General features: G+C 36.2%; 1 protein-coding gene across 2 annotated transcripts in view; it reads left to right on the top strand.

Annotated features, from left to right (window-relative positions):
• Nucleotides 1–19723, top strand: part of LOC136041651 (zinc finger protein 664-like) — an 87817-nt gene that overhangs the window by 8665 nt on the left and 59429 nt on the right. The window contains exons 1-2 of one of the 2 annotated variants that reach the window (XM_065726359.1): nucleotides 1345–1528; nucleotides 12038–12213. In XM_065726359.1, coding sequence (XP_065582431.1) covers nucleotides 12144–12213 — 70 coding nt within the window. In that variant the 5' untranslated portion in view covers nucleotides 1345–1528; nucleotides 12038–12143. Of the gene's footprint in view, nucleotides 1–1344; nucleotides 1529–12037; nucleotides 12214–19723 lie in introns of those variants that run through there. The other variant, XM_065726358.1, reaches the window with a different exon arrangement.

The following is a 19723-nucleotide window of genomic DNA, read 5'->3' on the forward strand; positions in this document are numbered from 1 at the left end:
AGAGGGATCGGGATGAAACTTGGTGGAAAAAATAATCACGAGTCCTAGATACATGATTGACATAACCGGAACGGATCCGCTCTCTTTGGGGTAGTTGGGGGAGGGGTTAATTCTGAAAAATAAGAAAAAAGACATATTTTTAACTTACAAAGGAGTGATCGGATCTTCATGAAACTTCATATTTAGAAGGACCTCGTAACTCAGATCTCTTATTTTAAATCTCAACCAGATCAAGTGTATTGGGGGGGCAGTTGGGGGGGGGGCGGAAATCTTAGAAAATACTTAAAGCGGTGAGATCAGGATGAAACTGGATGGGAAGAATAAAAACCTGTCAAAGATACGTGATTCACATAACCGGACCGGATCTGCTCTCTTTGGTGGAATCGGACGGGGGGGTAGTTTTGAAAATTGAAGTATTTGTAACTTACGAAAGGGTGACCAGATCTTAATGAAATTTGATATTTAGAAGGATTTTGTGCTTTGAAGTTCTTATTTTAAATTCCGACCAGATCCTATGACGTTGGGGGGAATTGGAGGGGGAAACTGGAATTTTTGGAAAACGTGAAAATTGGGGTATTTTTATCTTACGAAATTATGATCGGATCTTAATTAAATTTGATTTTTAGAAAGAATTCATGTCTCAGAGCTCTTATTTCAAATCCCGACCAGATTGTTTGACATTGGGGGGAGTTGGAGGGGGAAATATTGGAAAAACACTTGGAGTGTAGGAATCGGGATGAAGCTTGGTGGATAGAATAAATAAATGTCCTTGATATGTGATTGACATAATCGTACTGGATTCACTCTCTTTGGGTGAGTTGGGGGGAGGGGTTTAGTGATTTGGGGAGTTTGGTGCTTCTGGACGTGCTAAGACGATGAAAATTGATTGGCGTGTCAGGGAGCTACACAATTTGACTTGATAAAGTCGTTTTCCCAGATTCGACCATCTGGAGGCTAAAGGGAGAGAAACAATTAGAAAAAATTAGGTATTTATAACTTACGAGTGGGTAATCGGATCTTAATGAATTTCTATATTTAGACGGACATCGTGACTCGGAGCTCTTATTTTAAATCCTGACCGGCATTAAGCCTCTTATTTTCCTTTTTAAATCAATCTATTGATTCATAGAATTTTGTTAGAGCTCATACCATATGATCTCTTGGCTCTTAGCTCTTCTGGCCTCGTCACAAGTGCCATATGAGCTCTTAGCTCCTGTTTTAAAAATGTGGGGAAAAGAACAAAAAGTGTAGCACAATTCGATCCAGAAAAAGCACACATTTGGGCTCTAAAAAGTCATAATACTCTCCTCATCTGGCAACGCCAGCCCTAATTTTCAAAATTAGGTGAAGCACACCTCAATTACTTGCACTTCCCACAAACCAAACAGAAGAGAGGATGAAAAAGAAGGATTGCTAGAGCCATCTTGAAGTCAAAGGGGTGAAAGGACTGTATGCAGTCTGTATAACCTCATACAAATCCTGGGATTGGCAAATAAAATTTAAGCAAAAAGCTAACTTTCAAAAGAAAGTAAATGGCAATTTTTCGTTTTCCTTGTATCTTATTAAATCTGCAGAATTATTGGCATGTTGTTAATTGCTGAAATTACCCTAATTGAACAAGAAAACTTTTCTATATTCATAGTAGCCTAGGCCTAGCCTACATTCAAGTGATTGAGATTAACCTGAGTTAATGAAACTATGCTGTAGAGCAGCATAGTTTCCATACTAGGCCTATAGCACATAGAAATGCTAATTTGGTAAAATTCTAGTCCATTGACTTCTTGCTGTCTTGGAAAGTTAATGGGCTAGAGAATTGAAACTTTCAGGGATGTGTCTACAGGCTAAAGTATATCCTGGGAAGTTATTTTGAGATCCCTAACTATACCCTTCCACCCTCTATATAATGCAGTTTTTTGTGCATTATAGCTTATATTTTGGTCAAATTTGATCCTATATTACTATTGAAAGTGTAAATCCTTGCTTACCTTAGAAAAATTCAACTTTTCACTGTTTTTTAAGCTACCATATTCTATAATTAGTTCACTGGCATTTGAAAACAATTATTACCTTTTATGATATAGTTCAAAATGGAATGTAGGCATTTAAATGCACCCCTGTTTGAAATGTCTTATCTTTAAATGGCTTTTCACAGGGGTAATACAGATAAGACTTTGAAATTTAAGGGGCTTCTCACTCAAAATTATGATTTGTTGCTACAATTGGGTAAGGTTTATGTTATATGTGTGTCAATGACATTTATTTTGTAAATCATAACAGCATAGAGAAAGTCAATTTCTTCAAGAAGGCCCAATAATGATTCTTAGAAACCTGAAGAGAGGCAAAACCGAAATTTAGTGGGAAAAATAAGCACAAATCCTAAATACATGATTGACATAACCGTAAGGGATACACTCTCTTTGCGGGAGCTTGGGGGGAGGGTTAATTTGAAAAAAAATAGAAAGATGTATTTGTAACTTACAAATGGGTGATTAGATCTTAATGAAGTTTCATATTTAGAAGGATCTTGTGCTTCAGAGCTATTATTTTAAATCCCAACCAGATCCAGTGACATTGAGGGGAATTGGATGGGGAAACCAGAAATCTTGGAAGACGTGAAAATTGAGGTATCTTTATCTTGCAAATGGGTGGTCAGATCTTAATGAAACTTGATATATAGAAAGATCTTATGTTGGAGATGCTTAATATAGATGCTTATACAGAAATTACTCTGTATATGAAAGGGGTTGTTCCTCCTCAACACCCCGCTTTTTATGCTAAAGTTTGACACTTTCTGTTAACTTTACTTTTTAAAACAGTAAAAAACTTTAGCTTAAAAAGCCGGGTGTTGAGGAGGAAAATGCCCTTTCATATATGGAGTAATTTCTGTTCATTTTAAGTTTTAATGTTGCTCCTTACTTTCAGTTAAAAACACTTGTTTTTTTTTATTTAATTTATACCATAGTTTTATAAATATATATTTAAATTATCAAAATAAACCAGAAAAAGCCCTTAATAAACATTAGTTACAACACAACTATCTAGAAAAGAAGTTTTACAAAGGAAAGTAAAGAACCATATTAAACTTAAGACAAGCTTCAACACATTCCTATAATATTTAAAGCTCAATATTTTGTGGGAAACCAGGAAAGGAAGATATATAGTTAATGAAAAAAATCAAATAGTTGAGAAAATGAGAATTTTGTCAGCCAGTAGCAAAATATGAAGATGAAAATCAAGCAAATATTTTGACAAGGACCTCTGAATAATGGAAGTGTTTTCAAACAAAATGAAGTGGTGAGGGTTACTGTACACGTGTTGGGCCAAGGCAGAATCAAAATTCTTGGGCCTTTGCTGCAAACTATGACTTTGTTCATTGAACATTTGTGTTTCAACAATCCCTTTTCCCAAGTGTTGGCGTTTTACCAATATAGAAGATTTAGAAATGTTACACAGTCCTTAAAATTTGAAAACTGGTATTTTTCACATTTCTAAATCTCTTTCATAGGGAAATCCAGGAAATTTCCAAGGGGGAAGTGGTATTAAAGATTTTTTTGAGGAATTTTTATAAAACAAAAACTATGAAACGCATGAAAGACTTGTTTATATTCGTTTTGTTATGTTTTTACAAGTCAGAGAAAGGTTTCAGACCATACATACCCTTTAGCCCTCCTGGATACGGCTTGTTTTTTCCTAGCCTATTTGAATTTAATGGGAAAAGATTGTATTAATTTTCTCACAACCTCCCACATATTTACATTCTCATTAAAACAAACAGTCTTCTCAATATTTGAAGTCCACATTAATTACTCTTTTAAATACTGGATGACATGTGGAAAAGTAATTACGAGTGACATAGCAATTCCCCCAGAAGCCAGAACAGCTTTCCGGGATCTGAAAGGAGCTTTTGATGAAGTTATAAGGTATTTTAGCATTCTTATTTTTAATATATTTATGAGAAATTTTTGAAAAATTTAACGTTACTTCTTTGTTTTCACTTGAATAATCCGTTTTTATGGCACTTGATATTAACCAAGTGACATACAGCGATTGCAAATTCTGTTGTTCTGTCGATTGCACTCAATAATGATTCTTAAAAACCTGAAGAGAGGCGAAACAGAAATCTGAGACCAGTGGTGTCAATTATGGGAGGGACAAGGGAACCGCCCCATACTCCCCCTCTAGATTTTTTTTTATATTTTCATTGAAAATGCCTTTATTTGTGTTTTCTTTGAAAAAGAACAACAAATCCCCCCCCCCCCGCTATATTTTCAAAACCCATTTTACACCTCCTAAATTGTGTTATGTGACACTGTCTTAGATGGGATCTTTCAACTCAACAAACACAAAGAAGACTTATGAACAACTTACGTGTATGCAGTCTTTAACAATATTTCTGTCATTATAAATTTTCCAATTTAAAGTAGATTTTTTAATTCTGTGGTGTTTCCTTGAAGGTACCAAGTTGAATATGAACAGTTCACTAAAAATAAATATTTTAGGGAATCTATTCAACAATGCTGATGAATGGTAATGTTTTTCACTGTGCCCTAAAGGATTATATTACTGTTTAAAAAATCTTAAAGTAGCTTTTATCATTTTATAGAATTTGCTTCTAGAGAGTTGGATTGCAATACTGATACAACCTCTTCAATAGGAAATACTATTAAATTCTGAAAACTTCTTTAAACACTTTGGATAAAAGAGTAATTGAAGGCAAATTTATTCCTTTTCAGAAGTAGGTCCCAGGAGTGTTGTTCTCATTTATTAAAAGTGCACTGTCAATTAATTTTTCAGAATGATTTTAGACGAATATTGGTACATTTTAGTAGATCAGGGGCATTGCTATAGCATTGCATCAGTAAAGACCATATGGCTTTTTTTTATTATTACCGTAATTTTTTTCCCCAGAGGCACTTCATATGGAAGGGGCTGTCATATAAACTTCAAAGGGGGCTCCTTCAATTAGAAATTGAGAGTTCTAGTGCCCTTTTTTAAGTGTGAAAAGTGACCACAGGGCAACTAGCATCCCCCCCCTCCTGCGCCCTTTTCCCAAATACATCTGATGAAAATTTGAGGTAGCCATTTTGTTAAAAATATTTCAAGATCTTATAAAAAAAGCTCCAGGGTCAACATAACCCCCCAGGGCCTGGGGGCAAGTGTTATAAGTTATGCCCTTGGGGTAAATATAGTTCCTATTGAATGGATGCTCATATAAACTTCAGGGAAGGCTCATTTGATCAGAAATCAAAAGTTCTAGTTCACCTTTTCAGAGTCAAAAGTGATCAAAGTGAAACTGGCCCCTCCCCTCTCTTAACCTTTTTTCCCCAAGTACATTCAATAAAAATTTAGATAGCCAGTTTTTAAAATGGTTCAAAGATAATATAACAAAACTTCAGTTTCGACACAACCCCCCAGGGCCCAGGGGCAAGCGTTGTAAGTTATTCCCTGGGGGCAAATATGGTTCTTATGGAAGGGATGCTTGTATAAACTTCACAGAGGGATGATTGTATTGGAAATTGTAAGTTCTAGTTTATTTTTAATTATAGTTCAAAGGTTAGGTAACAAAACTTCAGTATCAACACCACAATCCTTCAAAGCCCAGGGGCAAGTGTTGTAAGTTATACCCTGGGATCATGTAAGGTTCTTATAGAAGGGATACTTGTATAAATTTCAGAGAGGGCTCATTTGATTTAGAACTAAAATAACTAGTTCACTTTTTAAGAGTCAAAATTGATCTGAGGGCATCTAGCCCCTCCCCACTACGTTTTTTTCTCAAATGTATCATATAAAAATTTTGAGATAGACATTTTGTTAAAAATGGTTCTAATGTCAAATAAGAAAAACACCAAAGTCGTCAAAGCTCCCCAGGACCTGAAGGCAGGTGATGTAATTTATACCCTGGGGGTATATAGGGTTCTTATAGAAAGGATGTTCGTCTGAACTTCGAAGAGGGCTGATTTGATTGGAAATTGAAAGTTTTAGTTCACTTTAAAGAGTCAAAAGTGATCAGAGGGCAGCTAGTCTGCCCCACACGCCCTTTTTTCCCCAAATGTATCAGAATTTTTTTTATATAGCCATTTTGTTAAAAATTGTTAGATTAAATAGCGAAATTTCCAGTGATGATACAACCCCCCCTGGGCCCAGTGGCTGGCGTTTTAAGTTATGTCCTGGGGGTATATATGGTTTTGTGGAAGGGATGCTTGTATAAACTTCAGAGAGGGCTTATTTGTTTGTAAAGTGAAAGTTGTAGTTCACTTTTTAAGGGTGAAAAGAATGGATGGCAACTAGCCCTCTCTCCCTCTATGCCTTTTTTCCCAAATACATCAGATACAAATTTTGAGATAGCTATTTCACTTAAAATAGTTAAAAGGTTAGATAGCAAAAACTATGGTGTCAACACAACATCCCAGGGCCCAAGGATGGGCGTTGTTAGTTATGCACTAGGGGCATACATGGTTCTCATGGAAGGAATGGTCATATAAACTTCTGAGAGGGTTCATTTTCATTTGTTAGGAGAGTGAAGGTTCTAGTTCACTTTTTAAGAGTCAAAAGAGGTCAGAGGGTAACTAGCCCCCCTCGTCCTTTCCCCTAAATGCATCAGGTCAACATTTTGATATGGCTATTTTGTTAAAAATAGATAAAAAGTCAGATAACATAAACTGTGGTAACAACACAACCCCCAAGGGCACAGGGGTAGTTATTGTAAGCTATGCCCTGGGGTATATATGGTTCTTTTGGAAGGATTGCTTGCATTAACTTCAGTGAAGGCTAATCTGATTGGAAATTGAAAGTTATATTTTATCTTTTAAGAATCAAAAGGGATTCAAGGGCTACTAGCCTCCACACGCCCTACCCCCCTAACCCTCCCGATAAAAATTAGGGTAGCCATTTGTTAGAACTAGTTCTAACATCAGGATTTGTGTATTATTCAGAACACACTCAATAAGTGAAGTTAGGTTTTTTCATGAAACAAACTACAATGCAGGTACATTTTAATTCCATATTTTATATATAGAGGTGGTTAGGTTAGGCTAAGTCGGGTATTTGATATAATGCACCCCCCCCCCTAATTTGCAAATATATAGCCCAAGCTTTTGACAAAGCTAATGATATAAAACAAAATATAATGAAAATATAATACTTTATTAGGAAGATTTAAAATTACCTTATACATGGCATTCAACTGTCAGCAAACCACATATTTACACTCAAATTGACTTTTTTTAAACATGGCCTATTGTTACACTTCCAAAAATGTTCCTTCTTGTATGAGTATAAAGTCATGTTGTGTCCGTTGACGCACTGTTTTGTTGTGGGCAACAACCCCTTATCCTGGAAAAATATAATTGCCTCTTTTCCAGTCTCTGGCAAATCCCAAATCTTCATTTCAAAATCCATGTTCAAACACTATCTTCTATCACTATGCGTAGCAAACTAAATAGAGTTTCGTCTTGGTGACTATGAAACCGGATTTTTTTCAGCAAAATTCTCGAGTGTGTTTTGAATAATGAACAAGTACCAAATATTTAATTAAAATGTACCTGCAGCGTAGTTTGTTTCACAAAAGAACCTAACTTCACTTATTGAGTGTGTTCTAAATAATACACAAGTACCCAAACATCTGATAACAAAAACTTTGGTGTCAACACTACCCCCACAGGGGCAGGGGGCAGGCGTTGCAAGTTATGCCATGGGGGCAGATAAAGTTCTAATGGAAGGGATGATCATATAAACTTCAGAGAGGATTCGTTTTATTGGAAATTCAAAGTTCTAGTTTACCTTTTAAGAGTTAAAAGAGATGGGAAGACAACTAGTCCCCTCTCCACTACCTTTTTTCCGCAAAATCATACGATAATAAGTTTCGCTAGAAAACAAAATAGATAGCTATTTTGTTAAAAATAGTTCAAAGGTCAGATAAGAAAAAAAAACTCCTGAGTCACACAACCCACAAGGGCCCAGACGTTGTTATGTTCTGGGGGCATATATGGCTCTAATGGAAGGGATGCTCATATAAACCTCAGAGAAGCCTCATTTGATTGGAAATTGAAAGTTATAATTCACTTTTTAAGAGTCAAAAGAGATTGGAGGGCAACTAGCCTCCCTCCATGCCTTATTTTGCTCAAACCCATCCGATAAGAACTTTGAGATAGCCAGTTTTTATAAAAATTTCAAAGATCGTATAACCGAAACTCCGGGATCGACAGAACCCCCCAGGGCTTGGAGGCAGGCGTTGTAGGTAATGCCCTTGGGACATATATGGTTGTTGTGGAAGGGATGTTCGTATAAACTTCAGAAAGGTTCACTTTATTGGAAATTGAAAGCTCTAGTTCAGTTTTTAAGAGTCAATGGAGATCGGAGGGATCTCCATGGGAGATCTCTATGCCCTTTTTCCCCCAAATGGATTTGATAAAAAATTTGTTAAAAATTGTTCAAAGGTCAAATAAAGAAAAACTCCAGTGTCGACACAAGCCCCCAGGGCCCGGCGGAGGTGTTGTTAAGCGATGGGGATGTATATGGTTTTTATGGAAGCGTTGCTTCAAAAAAATTCAGAGAGGGCTCATTTGAATGGAAATTGAAAATTTTAGTTCACTTTTTAATAGCCAAAAGAGATCAAAAGGCAACTGGTAGTCCCACGTCCTTGTCCCTCAAAGCCATCAGATACAAATTTTGAGATAGCCATTTTTTTTAAATAGTTCAAAGGTCATATAACAAAAATCCCTTTGTCAACACAATCCCCCAGTGCCAGGGGGGAAGGCATTGTAAGTTATGCCCATGGGGCATATATGGTTCTTATGAAAAGGATGCTCATATAAGCTTCAAAGAGGACTCATTTGATTGGAAACTGAAAGTTCTAGTTCACTTTAAGAGTCAAAAGAGATCAGATGGCAAATAACCCCTCCACGCCTTTTCCCCCCAAAACCCATCCGATAAACATTTTGAGATAGCCATTTTGTAAAAAATTGTTCAAATAAGAAAAACTCGGATATCTACGCAACCCCCCAGGGCCGGGGGCAGGCGTTGTAAGTAATGCTCTGGGGGTGTATATGGTTCTTATGGTAGGGACGTTCGTAGTAACTTGGGAGAGGACTCATTTGATTGGAAATTGAAACTCCTTGTTCAATTTAAAGAGTCGAAAGAGATCCGAGGGTAAGAAGCCCCCTAGTCCTTCCCCCCAAACCCATCCGATACAAACATTGAGATAGACATCTTCTTAAAAATAGTTCAAACATCAAATAACGAACACTCCTGGGTCGAACAAAAACCCCCAGAGGCCAGGGGCAAGTGTTTTAAGTTATGCTCCGGAAGGCTATAGGGTTTTTATTTAAGAAGGTGGTCCTATAAAATTCGAAGGTGGCTAATTAGATTGGAAGTTGATAGTTCTAGTTCGCTTTTTAAGAGTCAAAAGAGATCCGAGTGCAAATAGCCTCACAACCTCCCCTTAGCCCATTTTCCCCAGATCCATCCGATTCAAATTTTGAGATAGTCATTTTGTTAAAATAGTTCAAAATATCAGATAACAAAAACTCCTGGGTCGACACAACCCCCTAGAGCCCGGGAGAAAGTGTTTTAAGTTATGCCCGAGAGGCATATAAGGTTCTTATGTAAGGGATAATTATATAAACTTTGAAGGTGGCTCGCTTGATTGGAAATGGAAAGTTCTAGTTACCTTTTATGAGTCACAAGTTAACAGAGAGCATCTACCTCTCTGACACAAGCACCTCTCTTCCCCAAATGTATCAAATGAAAATTTTGAGATAGCAATTTCGTTTGAAATAGCCGAACAATAAGATAATAAAAACTTCGTTGTCAACATACCCCCCCCCGTCCAGAGCTGGGGAAGGGCTGTAACTTATGCCGTGGGGGCATATAAGGTTTCAATGGAAGAGGTGGTCAAATAAACTTTCGAGGTGACTCAAATGATTGAAAATTGAAACTTCTGGCGTACCTTTTGAGATTCAAAAGTTATTCGGTGGTGACTAGCCCCCCTCACCTTCCTCCTAACCTTCTTTTCCCCAAATGTGTCCAATCAAATTTTTTATATTGTTGTTCTGTTCAAATAGACAAAAATAATATAACAAAAACTCCAGGGATAAAACAGCCCCTCCCCCCAGAATCCACGGGCAGGCTTTGTAAAATGTACCCTGGGAGCATATTTTATGCTCTATTCCCTCTTTTTTTTATCATTTTATCTCTATTTTTTATGCTCTATTCATATTTTATGGAATAGATGGTTGTATAAACCTCAGAGGGGGCTTATTTGATTGTAAACCAGAATTTCTAGTACTCTTCCCGAGAGTCAAAAGTGATTGGAGGGCAAGTAGCCCCTCTCCTAAGGCTCTTTTTCCCCGAATGCACCCAATCAAAACTTTTAAATAGCCATTATGTTCAAAATAGTTTAAAGATCAAATAACGAAAACTTCGGGCCTGACACATCCCCTCAAAGCCCGGGGCAATTATTGTAAGCTATGACCTAAGGGAAAATAAGTTTTATGTAAAGGGTGGTTGTATAAACTTCAGAGATGGCTTGTTTGATTGGAAATTGAAAGTTCTATTTACTTTTTTAAGAATCTTCAAAAGTGATTGAAGGGTATCTCCCCTTCAATAGAAATTCAGTTTACTATAAAATTCAGTTTACTATAACTTAGGGGTTGATAAATCTTCCCTAGCCCCCAGGGAAAGGATTGTAACTTTTGCAATTTGCCCATTATTAGAATATAAGGTTCTGTGGAAGGGATCCGTCATATTAACTTAGAAGGGGGCTCATTCGATCGAAAATTGAAACTTCTAGCTCCTTTTCAAGAATCTAAAGTGATCAATAACCAAATAGCCCAAGCTCTACTTTCCCAAAGGGCGTCCTGTCAAAATTTAGAGATAGCCATTTTGTTTAAATAGTTCAAATTCCAAATAATTATGCTTCTGGGGCTACTCTGTTTGTTTCAAGCTAGATTTACACATCCAATTTAAGTGTCGCTCGTTTTAAGATTTATTTACTCATTTATTTTAGTAATTATTGTTTGTTTCTTTGCTATGACTGTTTATTTAATTTCTGTTCGTTTTGAGTTTCATTTATGCCTCAATAGCAAAGTATTTTCGTTCGTTTTAAGCTTGATTTGCTTAAGCTTTATATTTAACTTCAGCTTTACACGTTTTGAGATTTATTCATTCATTGATATTGGTACCTGCTGTATGTCTTTTTGCTATGATTTCCTATTTAATTTCTTTTCGTTTTGAGTTTCATTTATCCTTCAATAATAATTTCTAGTTGTTTTGAGTTTGTGTTACTGTAGGTTTCTATTTCTTCTGATGTTAAGTTTAATATAACCTTTACTTTTCATTAGAAAACTTCTTTTTCGGATTTTTTTTTAATATTAGAAAATAAAGGACTTATATGTCTGCTATAATACTTGGTTTTTAGTTTAGGTTTGATTTTTTAAATGCTTTATAAGGTACAGTAATTACTAAAATGTTTAAATACTGAATAAAAGGCTATTTCATGATTTGTCTTTTATTGAATTTTAGTTCTATTGTCACATATGCTTGACGCTTTATATATAGAAAAATTTTGATATTGACTCTTGGAAAATAGTAGTGGGCCTGCCAACTGTACGATTTTAGCAATGAAATTATGGATAAAGTTGTTTGTTTTTTTTTCAGCAACTAGACCAAATTTTCCAATCCAACAGTTTTTAGCTTAGAAAATTTGCTTAATGAATAGCCTACAGTTTTAACAGCCAACAGAATAAGATAACAGTTGTATTTTTCTTTTTTGCCATGAAAGTTCACTATAGCCTGAAATCCAGAAATACACTTTAAATAGAGTTACACCAGAAAGATAATTTTGAAATCAATTCAGTTCAATCAGGTTTGTTAAAAAAAAAATTACAACAGTCATAACATACATAATCTCTCATCTCTATGCAAAAATGCATGCTGACATGTTACCACAATCTCATTTCAGTTATACTAAGATCAGCTGTGGTTACCATGGACGAAAGTAATTAATACTGATCAATCATTATAGCTTTTGTATTTCCAGAGACTTTGCCAGTGCTCTCTTGACTAAAATCTGAGTGCTGTATCCAAGTGTTTATCATAGTATTATTCCTTTCATCAGTTGCATCAACTCTATTCCAAAATCTTTCATGGACTTGCCTCAGATTTCTAACATGGAGGAACTCATCACAACTTCTGAGGGTACTTTCATTAAAAAAGGTAAGTTATATAGCTAAATTCTCTGTTAAAGAATAAAAGGAAAGCTGCTTTACTCTAGAGAATAATTTTCACTTTTTATCTTTCCTAATCCTTATGCAGGCCTAGGAAAAACAAAAAGTGTATCTGCATATATGCTTAGATCTAACCATTAAGAGCCGAGGGCTGACAAAAAGGGATATTTTGTGTAACATTAGTTCCATTTTTTTCCATATATAAACTCAATTTATTAGTTATAGTTATTAAATTTTGAAAGACAATTAATCATCTGGCCGGAATAATTTTGCCTTACTCTCTCTTGCCTATGTATGGCGAGCAAATTGTTACCACCAAAGCTGGGTGTAGCACGATTTTTATAAATGTAATATAAATAGTATTGAATTTAGATGGGAATTTCTATTTACAAGACATATAAGAGAGGCTAAAGTTAGCTGAACTCAGAGGCTTAACTTTTTGAGGCTATAACTTGTTTTCTTTACGTTTTGAGAACTAATCCACTTGAAGCAGAAAACTCAAATCGATTGGCATTTTAGTTATTTTTAATCGTCTCAAAAAATGTCTGTTTCTGTGACAAAAAAATTGTTTCATTTTTTGGTGCATTTAGTTATTTAATATTCAAATGTTTTTTTGTTAAATGAATCGTTTTTTATTTACCTATTCCAGGAACTTCTATTTTAATGGATTTCCATGAATTTTGTTGAATGTTTAAGGTTTTCTCGTTTTCTGATGTTTAAGGCTTAACTTCGGGAGACTACAATATGCTTTCTTTAGGTTTTGAGAACGAATCCACTTGAAGCAAAAAACTCAGATCGATTGGCATTTTAGGTTCTCTTAATCGTATCAAAAAACGTCTGCTTCTGTGACCCAAAAAAATGTTTCATTTTTTGGTATATTTAATTATTTAATATTCAAATTTTTCTTGTTCAGTGAATTGTTTTCAATTTACCTATTCCAGGGCCTTCTATTTTAATGGATTTCCATGAATTTTGTTGAATGTTTAAGATTTTCTTTTGCTTTACAAAAAGCAGCTTTTAAAAACAATAAATGAACAAGAGCTAAGAGCTCATATGGCACTTGTGACGAGGCGAGAAGAGCTAAGAGCCAAGAGATCATATGGTATGAGCTCTAACAAAATTCTATGAATCAATAGATTGATTTAAAAAGGAAAATAAGAGGCTTAATGCCGGTCAAGATTTAAAATAAGAGCTCTGAGTCACAAAGTCCTTCTAAATATCAAAATTCATTAAGATCCGATCACCCACTCGTAAGTCATAAATACCTAATTTTTTCTAATTTTCCCTCTCCCTTTTGCCCCCCAGATGGTCGAATCTGGGAAAACGACTTTATCAAGTCAAATTATGCAGCTCCCTGACACGCCTACCAATTTTCATCGCCCTAGCTCGTCTAGAAGCACCGAACTCGCCAAATCACTGAACCCCTCCCCCCAACTCCCCCAAAGAGAGCGAATCCAGTACGATTCTGTCAATCACGTATCAAGGACATTTGTTTATTCTATCCACCAAGCTTCATCCCGATTCCTACACTCCAAGTGTTTTTCCAAGATTTCCCCCTCCAAATCCCCACAATGTCAAAAGATCTGGTCGGGATTTGAAATAAGAGCTCTGAGACATGAATTCCTTCTAAAAATCAAATTTCATTACGATCCGATCATCTATTCGTAAGATATAAATACTCCAATTTTCATGTTTTCCAAGAATTCCGGTTCCCCCCTCCAACTCCCCCGAATGTCACAGGATCTGGTCGGAATTTGAAATTAGAACTTTAAAGCACAAGATCCTTCTAAATATCAAATTTCATTAAGATCTGGTCACCCTTTCGTAAGTTACAAATACCTCAATTTTCAAAATTACCCCCCCCCCCCCAATTCCACCAAAGAGAGCAGATCCGGTCCAGTTATGTCAGTCACGTATCTTAGACAGCTTTCTATTCTTCCCATCCAGTTTCATCCTGATCTCACCGCTTTAAGTATTTTCTAAGATTTCCGGTCCCCCCCAACTGCCCCCCCCCCAATTACGCTTGATCCGGTTGAGATTTAAAATAAGATATCGGAGTTACGAGGTCCTTCTAAATATGAAGTTTCATGAAAATCCGATCACTCCTTCGTAAGTTAAAAATACGTCATTTTTCTTATTTTCAGAATTACCCCCCCCCCCCCCCCGCAATTGAGAGGATGCGTTCCAATTATGTAAATCACGTATGCAAGACTTCTGCTTATTTTTCCAACCAAGTTTCATCCCAATCCCTCCAATCTATGCGTTTCCCATCATTTTAGGTTTCCCCACCCCAAACTTCCCCCAATATCACCAGATCCGGTCAGGATTTAAATAAGAACTTTGAGACACGATATCTTTCTAAAAATCAAATTTCATGGAGATCCAATCACCCGTTCGTAAGTTAAAAATACCTCATTTTTTCTAATTTTTCAGAATTAACCCCCCCCCCCCAACTACCCCAAAGAGAGCGGATCCGTTCTGGTTATGTCAATCATGTATCTAGGACTTGTGTTTTTTTTCCCATCAAGTTTCATCCCGATCCCTCCACTCTAAGTGTTTTCCAATTTTTAGGTTTCCCCCCTCCAACTCCCCCCAATGTCATCAGACCCAGTCGGGATTTAAAATAAGAGCTCTGAGACACAATATCATTCCAAACATCAAATTTCAATAAGATCCAATCACCCGCTCATAAGTTAAAAATACTTCATTTTTTCTATTTATTCCGAATTAACCGGCCCCTGCTCCCCCCCCCAGATGGTCAAATCGGGAAAACGACTATTTCTAATTTAATCTGGTCCGGTCCCTGATACGCTTGCCAAATTTCATCGTCCTAGCTTACCTGGAAGTACCTAAAGTAGCAAAACCGGGACTTTAGGTTTTCCCCCTCCAACTCCCCCCAATGTCATCAGATCCGGTCGGGATTTAAAATCAGAGCTTTGAGACACAATATTATTCTAAACATCAAATTTCATTAAGATTCAATCACCCGCTGATAAGTCAAAAATACTTCATTTTTTCTATTTTTTGCGAATTAACCGGGCCCCCACTCCCCCCCCCCCAGATGGTCAAATCGGGAAAACGACTATTTCTAATTTAATCTGGTCCGGTCCCTGATACGCTTGCCAAATTTTATCGTCCTAGCTGACCTGGAAGTGCCTAAAGTAGCAAAACCGGGACCGACAGACAGACCGACAGACCGACAGAATTGGCGACTGCTATATGTCACTTGGTTAATACCAAGTGCCATAAAAATGCTTGAAAAAGAGACCTTAAAGTACATACGAATTCTTGTGCTATACAGATCTACAGTAAGAAAAGTGTGTTAGTTCGTCTTCTGTTCAGAGAAAGTTGAAAATTGCTCTTATTGTTATTTTTTCGTCCTACGTTGCTAAATACTTTGATTTTACAACCGTTTTAGTCATAGTGACTTTGCAATTTTTCCATACTGAATACACAATCCGGGTACGGTGCTCTCAACCTGGAAAACCTGCCTGGATTTTCTGTGATTTGCCCGTTTTAATCTGTTCCCTATGAATTTATTATTCGACAAAAAAATTTGAAACGATGGAGACACCTGATCACTGTAATAAATTGCTTCACTAATACGTTTTATTTCTCCTGTATTTAGTTTTCTTCCAGGTCTCGGGCAAACAGAAAAAGACAAAGGTCAGAGCTGGTTTCACTATTCCTTGTTCTCCCTAAACTGACCATTCCAATACCGTGACTCAGACATTTCTTTGTAGTTTAATTTAAATATATATCCCCCACCTCTATTTGTTTTTACATTTTCAAATGGAACCAAAGCCGCTTGGCATTAAGCCTTTGATTTTACTTTTAAATCAATCTATTGATTCTTAGAAATTTAGATATAATATGCTGCAACCCAAGATAAAAGGACCGATTTCAAGTGGTTCATACAAATAATGAAATTTTAGACGACTATAAAGATCTTGTTTTCGTTACAGATGACAAGTCCCTTAAAACGCAAGCTAGAAGAGATCAGGCGGTCAACAGCAAAAAGGCCGGTGAAGTCTGTGGCAGCGGACAAAATACCAGAAAAAGCTTATGATATTGAGGCAGTCATGTTGGAAAAAGGAGGAAGCCATGGAAGCAAAATATATCTATTGTGTGTAGACCAAACTGGCGGGCTGCTCTTCGTTGTCTTCCCTAAAACATTTGATTTTGGCATCCTGCGCTTAGAACAAAAGCAAAATATAAAAATCAAAAACGCAACGTTTCAACCCGGGATGACGATGAGTGGGATCCCGGAATTCGTAATAACGAGTAAATCAACGGTGGAGACACGAAATGAAGGTAAATATACATAACAAATATCCATACATTGGCTTTAAATGCAAATTAAACATAAAAAAACTTCCATTTTGAATTAAAATGAAATAGTTGTGGGCATCAAGTCATGACTAATTGTAGAAAAAGCCCAGATATATAGTCCAATTGAGTGAATTTTTTTCAAATGCAAGTAAGGATCGACATTAAAACTTAAAACGAACAGAAATTATTCCGTATATGAAAGGGGTTGTCCCCTCCTCGACGCCTGGCTCTTTACGCTAAAGTTTGACTCTTTCTCACAACTCTACTTTTTAAAACAATAAAAAACTAATCATAATTTTGAGTAAGAAACCCCTTAAGTTCAACCTTTTCATGTGTGTTTAGCTAAAGCGACGAAGAAAACTGATAACTTTGTCTTTGACCGAGTTGCCGTCCCAGAAAAAGAATTGACTAGGGAGTAGAATGCTTGGACTTCAGCTAGGCCTTAACGTTATCTTTTTCTATTTTGGACGATACTAATGATTATCTGGTACAGCTTCTGTTTTCGATGTCTTTAGTTTTGATTGATTTTCCCACTTGCTTAAATTTTACATTGAACGACACTGTTTAGTCTTTGTGAATATCTGGAACCGTTAATGCCGCGCACTGAAAAAAATGTTATAGTTCTGATTTTAACAAATTAATACGAAAATGATCTTGTAAATGTTGCAAATTCCAGAAATCTTTAGTTCTATCTAAATAGCAGTAATGTAATTTTGCTGAGTAATTATCGCGGCACGATTATAATTTCCCCCTCCCCCTCTAAGCCTCAACCAATGCCAATATTCCCTAGATATCAACGTTGTCCAACCAACCCTCCTCCGCCCCAAACGGTATATTTTAAGCTTTAATAAGATTCCTAAAATTGGTTTACATCTGCGTTTGAACATTTTAATGGTGCCAATAATTCGGGCTTATCAATCAGGAGCTTTTGGTGACCGACGAGGGGTGTATGATCTCAGTTTATCGGTTAGGGGGGAGGGGTCAAGTATATCCGCAATTATCGTGTTTGTAACTTCCTAATTTCCCAGTTGCAGAGAGTCTACCAGTACTGCAACTTCCAAATCTACACGATCTACAATACGCGTCCAACGCCGAAAATGCTAACAAACTCATTAGTTTCGTTGGTTTGCTATTGAAGATTGAAAGTTTGCAACCAACAGCCAGCAACCGGCCGACAACAAAACTAACAATAGCCAGTGACGACCTGACAACAGTGGCACAAATGATGCTTTGGGAAAAACCAGATAAAAAATATGACGTTTCCATCCTTGAAAGATATGCAATCGTCAACGCCAATATCAATATCTTCAGGAATAGCACAAACCTGGTTCCATCACTGATCGTCCCGACAAAATTAATCAGCCTGGGACGCCACCCCGCCCTGCCTCAACGTCAAGTTATAAGGATTCCGAATCCAACCATAGTCCGAGATGAAGAAGGAGTCTTCATCAATGGACAGATAGTATCAATAAATCCCAATGTAAGTATTTAAGTTATTCTTATAAACAAAATATTCGAAATCGGGTACTATCTAATACCTTTCAAACCACCTATGCTATAAGGCTATATAATAATTGGAAAACAGGAAAGCTGGATATAGACAAGCGCTAATCAGAAAATTGCTAATTTCAAGTAGAAAAACATATTATTTTCAAAATACTTTTTTTTCACAACCATTCCATATGGAAATACCATTCCTAGAAAGACTTGGGCTTTTGTTTTATTGTAGTTCAAAAGAAAATCGTCCAATAAATGTTCGTCTTAGGTTTTAATTATTCATGTGCGGTGAACCAAAATCAAAACGTGCATTAATTCAAAAACATTCAAAAATTAAATAAAAAAAAGTTTTACCAGAAAATCGCTAATTTCAAGTAGAAAGATATATTATTTTCAAAACACTTTTTTTCACAACCATTCCCTATGGAAGTACCATTCCTAATAAGACTTGGGCTTTTGCTTTGTTGTAGTTCACAAGGAAATCGTCCAATAAATATTCGTCTTTATGATCTCATTGAAAAGTCGACCCAATAGCAACCCATTCACGAGAAAAAAAAAACACACAAATTAAAAGATTTTTTTTCAGTTTGCTGACATCCTATTAATGCCCGAAGAGGAACTGGCCATACTCAAAGAAGCCTCATATATAGCAGTGATCAGTAGACTGGTCATTCACGGGATTGACATAGATACAACTTTGGAAGATTTAGAAGCACCACCCCAAAGCGAAGAAGACGTAGAATCGGACCCATAGACTAAAAATGAACCACTGTATATGAATCACAAAAAAATGAAATCATTTCTAAAAAATAACTTGCATAAAAAACAGATCTTTTTATTATTGTTTGAATAAATTGGAATTTGTTTTATATATGTTGTTCTATATTTATTTAAAAAACCTAGTCTGAGGTTTTTTTTAACACTTTTTTGAAAAAACATAGAATATAAACCTCACCCCGCTGCCAGCGGGGCTGATGGAGCTTCGCTCTATAGATAATGTTACCTGTAAGCAAGCCCACTTTACGCATTTTTAGTTTCATTGAAGGGGGATTTTAGAAAGGTAAAAAATAAATGCGCTTCTCTAATAATAACAGAGAAACAATATGCGATCATCAGAATCTTGCTATATGCATTAATACACACTTTAGAATACTTATGACGAAACTAAACATTCACCCTAAGCTGAAATAAACTAACGAAATAGGGGGGGGGGGGTAATGTCAGATAAACCACCCTGATGTTTGGAAAGACCATAAAATAATTTGTTACTTAGGCCATGTAACATACCAAATAGTCGAGCTGTTAGCTGAATGTACGATCTGACCAAACCGGTTTCATAGACACAAGGACAAATGACGGGAGACAGAATGTATTGGACTTGTATGATTTGCGCCAAATATGGGTACATCAGGGGGGTGGGGGTAAGGTTAGATTATTAACCCATTTCTGAGATATATTCTTTCCCCCCCCCCCTAATTTGCAAATATATAGCCCAAATTATACTATTGTATAAACTAAAGTATTGTATTTACATCATGTTTTGGTGTATTTCATTATGATCAACGTAACTACACTTCTTGAGTGTGTTAGGTATAATACATAAGTACCAGTAATTTTCTTTCAAAAGGCCACAGACTAATAGAACCAATTTTCGTTGATTTTTAAGTTAA

Source organism: Artemia franciscana, unplaced genomic scaffold (assembly GCF_032884065.1).
Source record: "Artemia franciscana unplaced genomic scaffold, ASM3288406v1 PGA_scaffold_32, whole genome shotgun sequence".
NCBI classification, from domain to species: Eukaryota; Metazoa; Arthropoda; class Branchiopoda; order Anostraca; family Artemiidae; genus Artemia; species Artemia franciscana.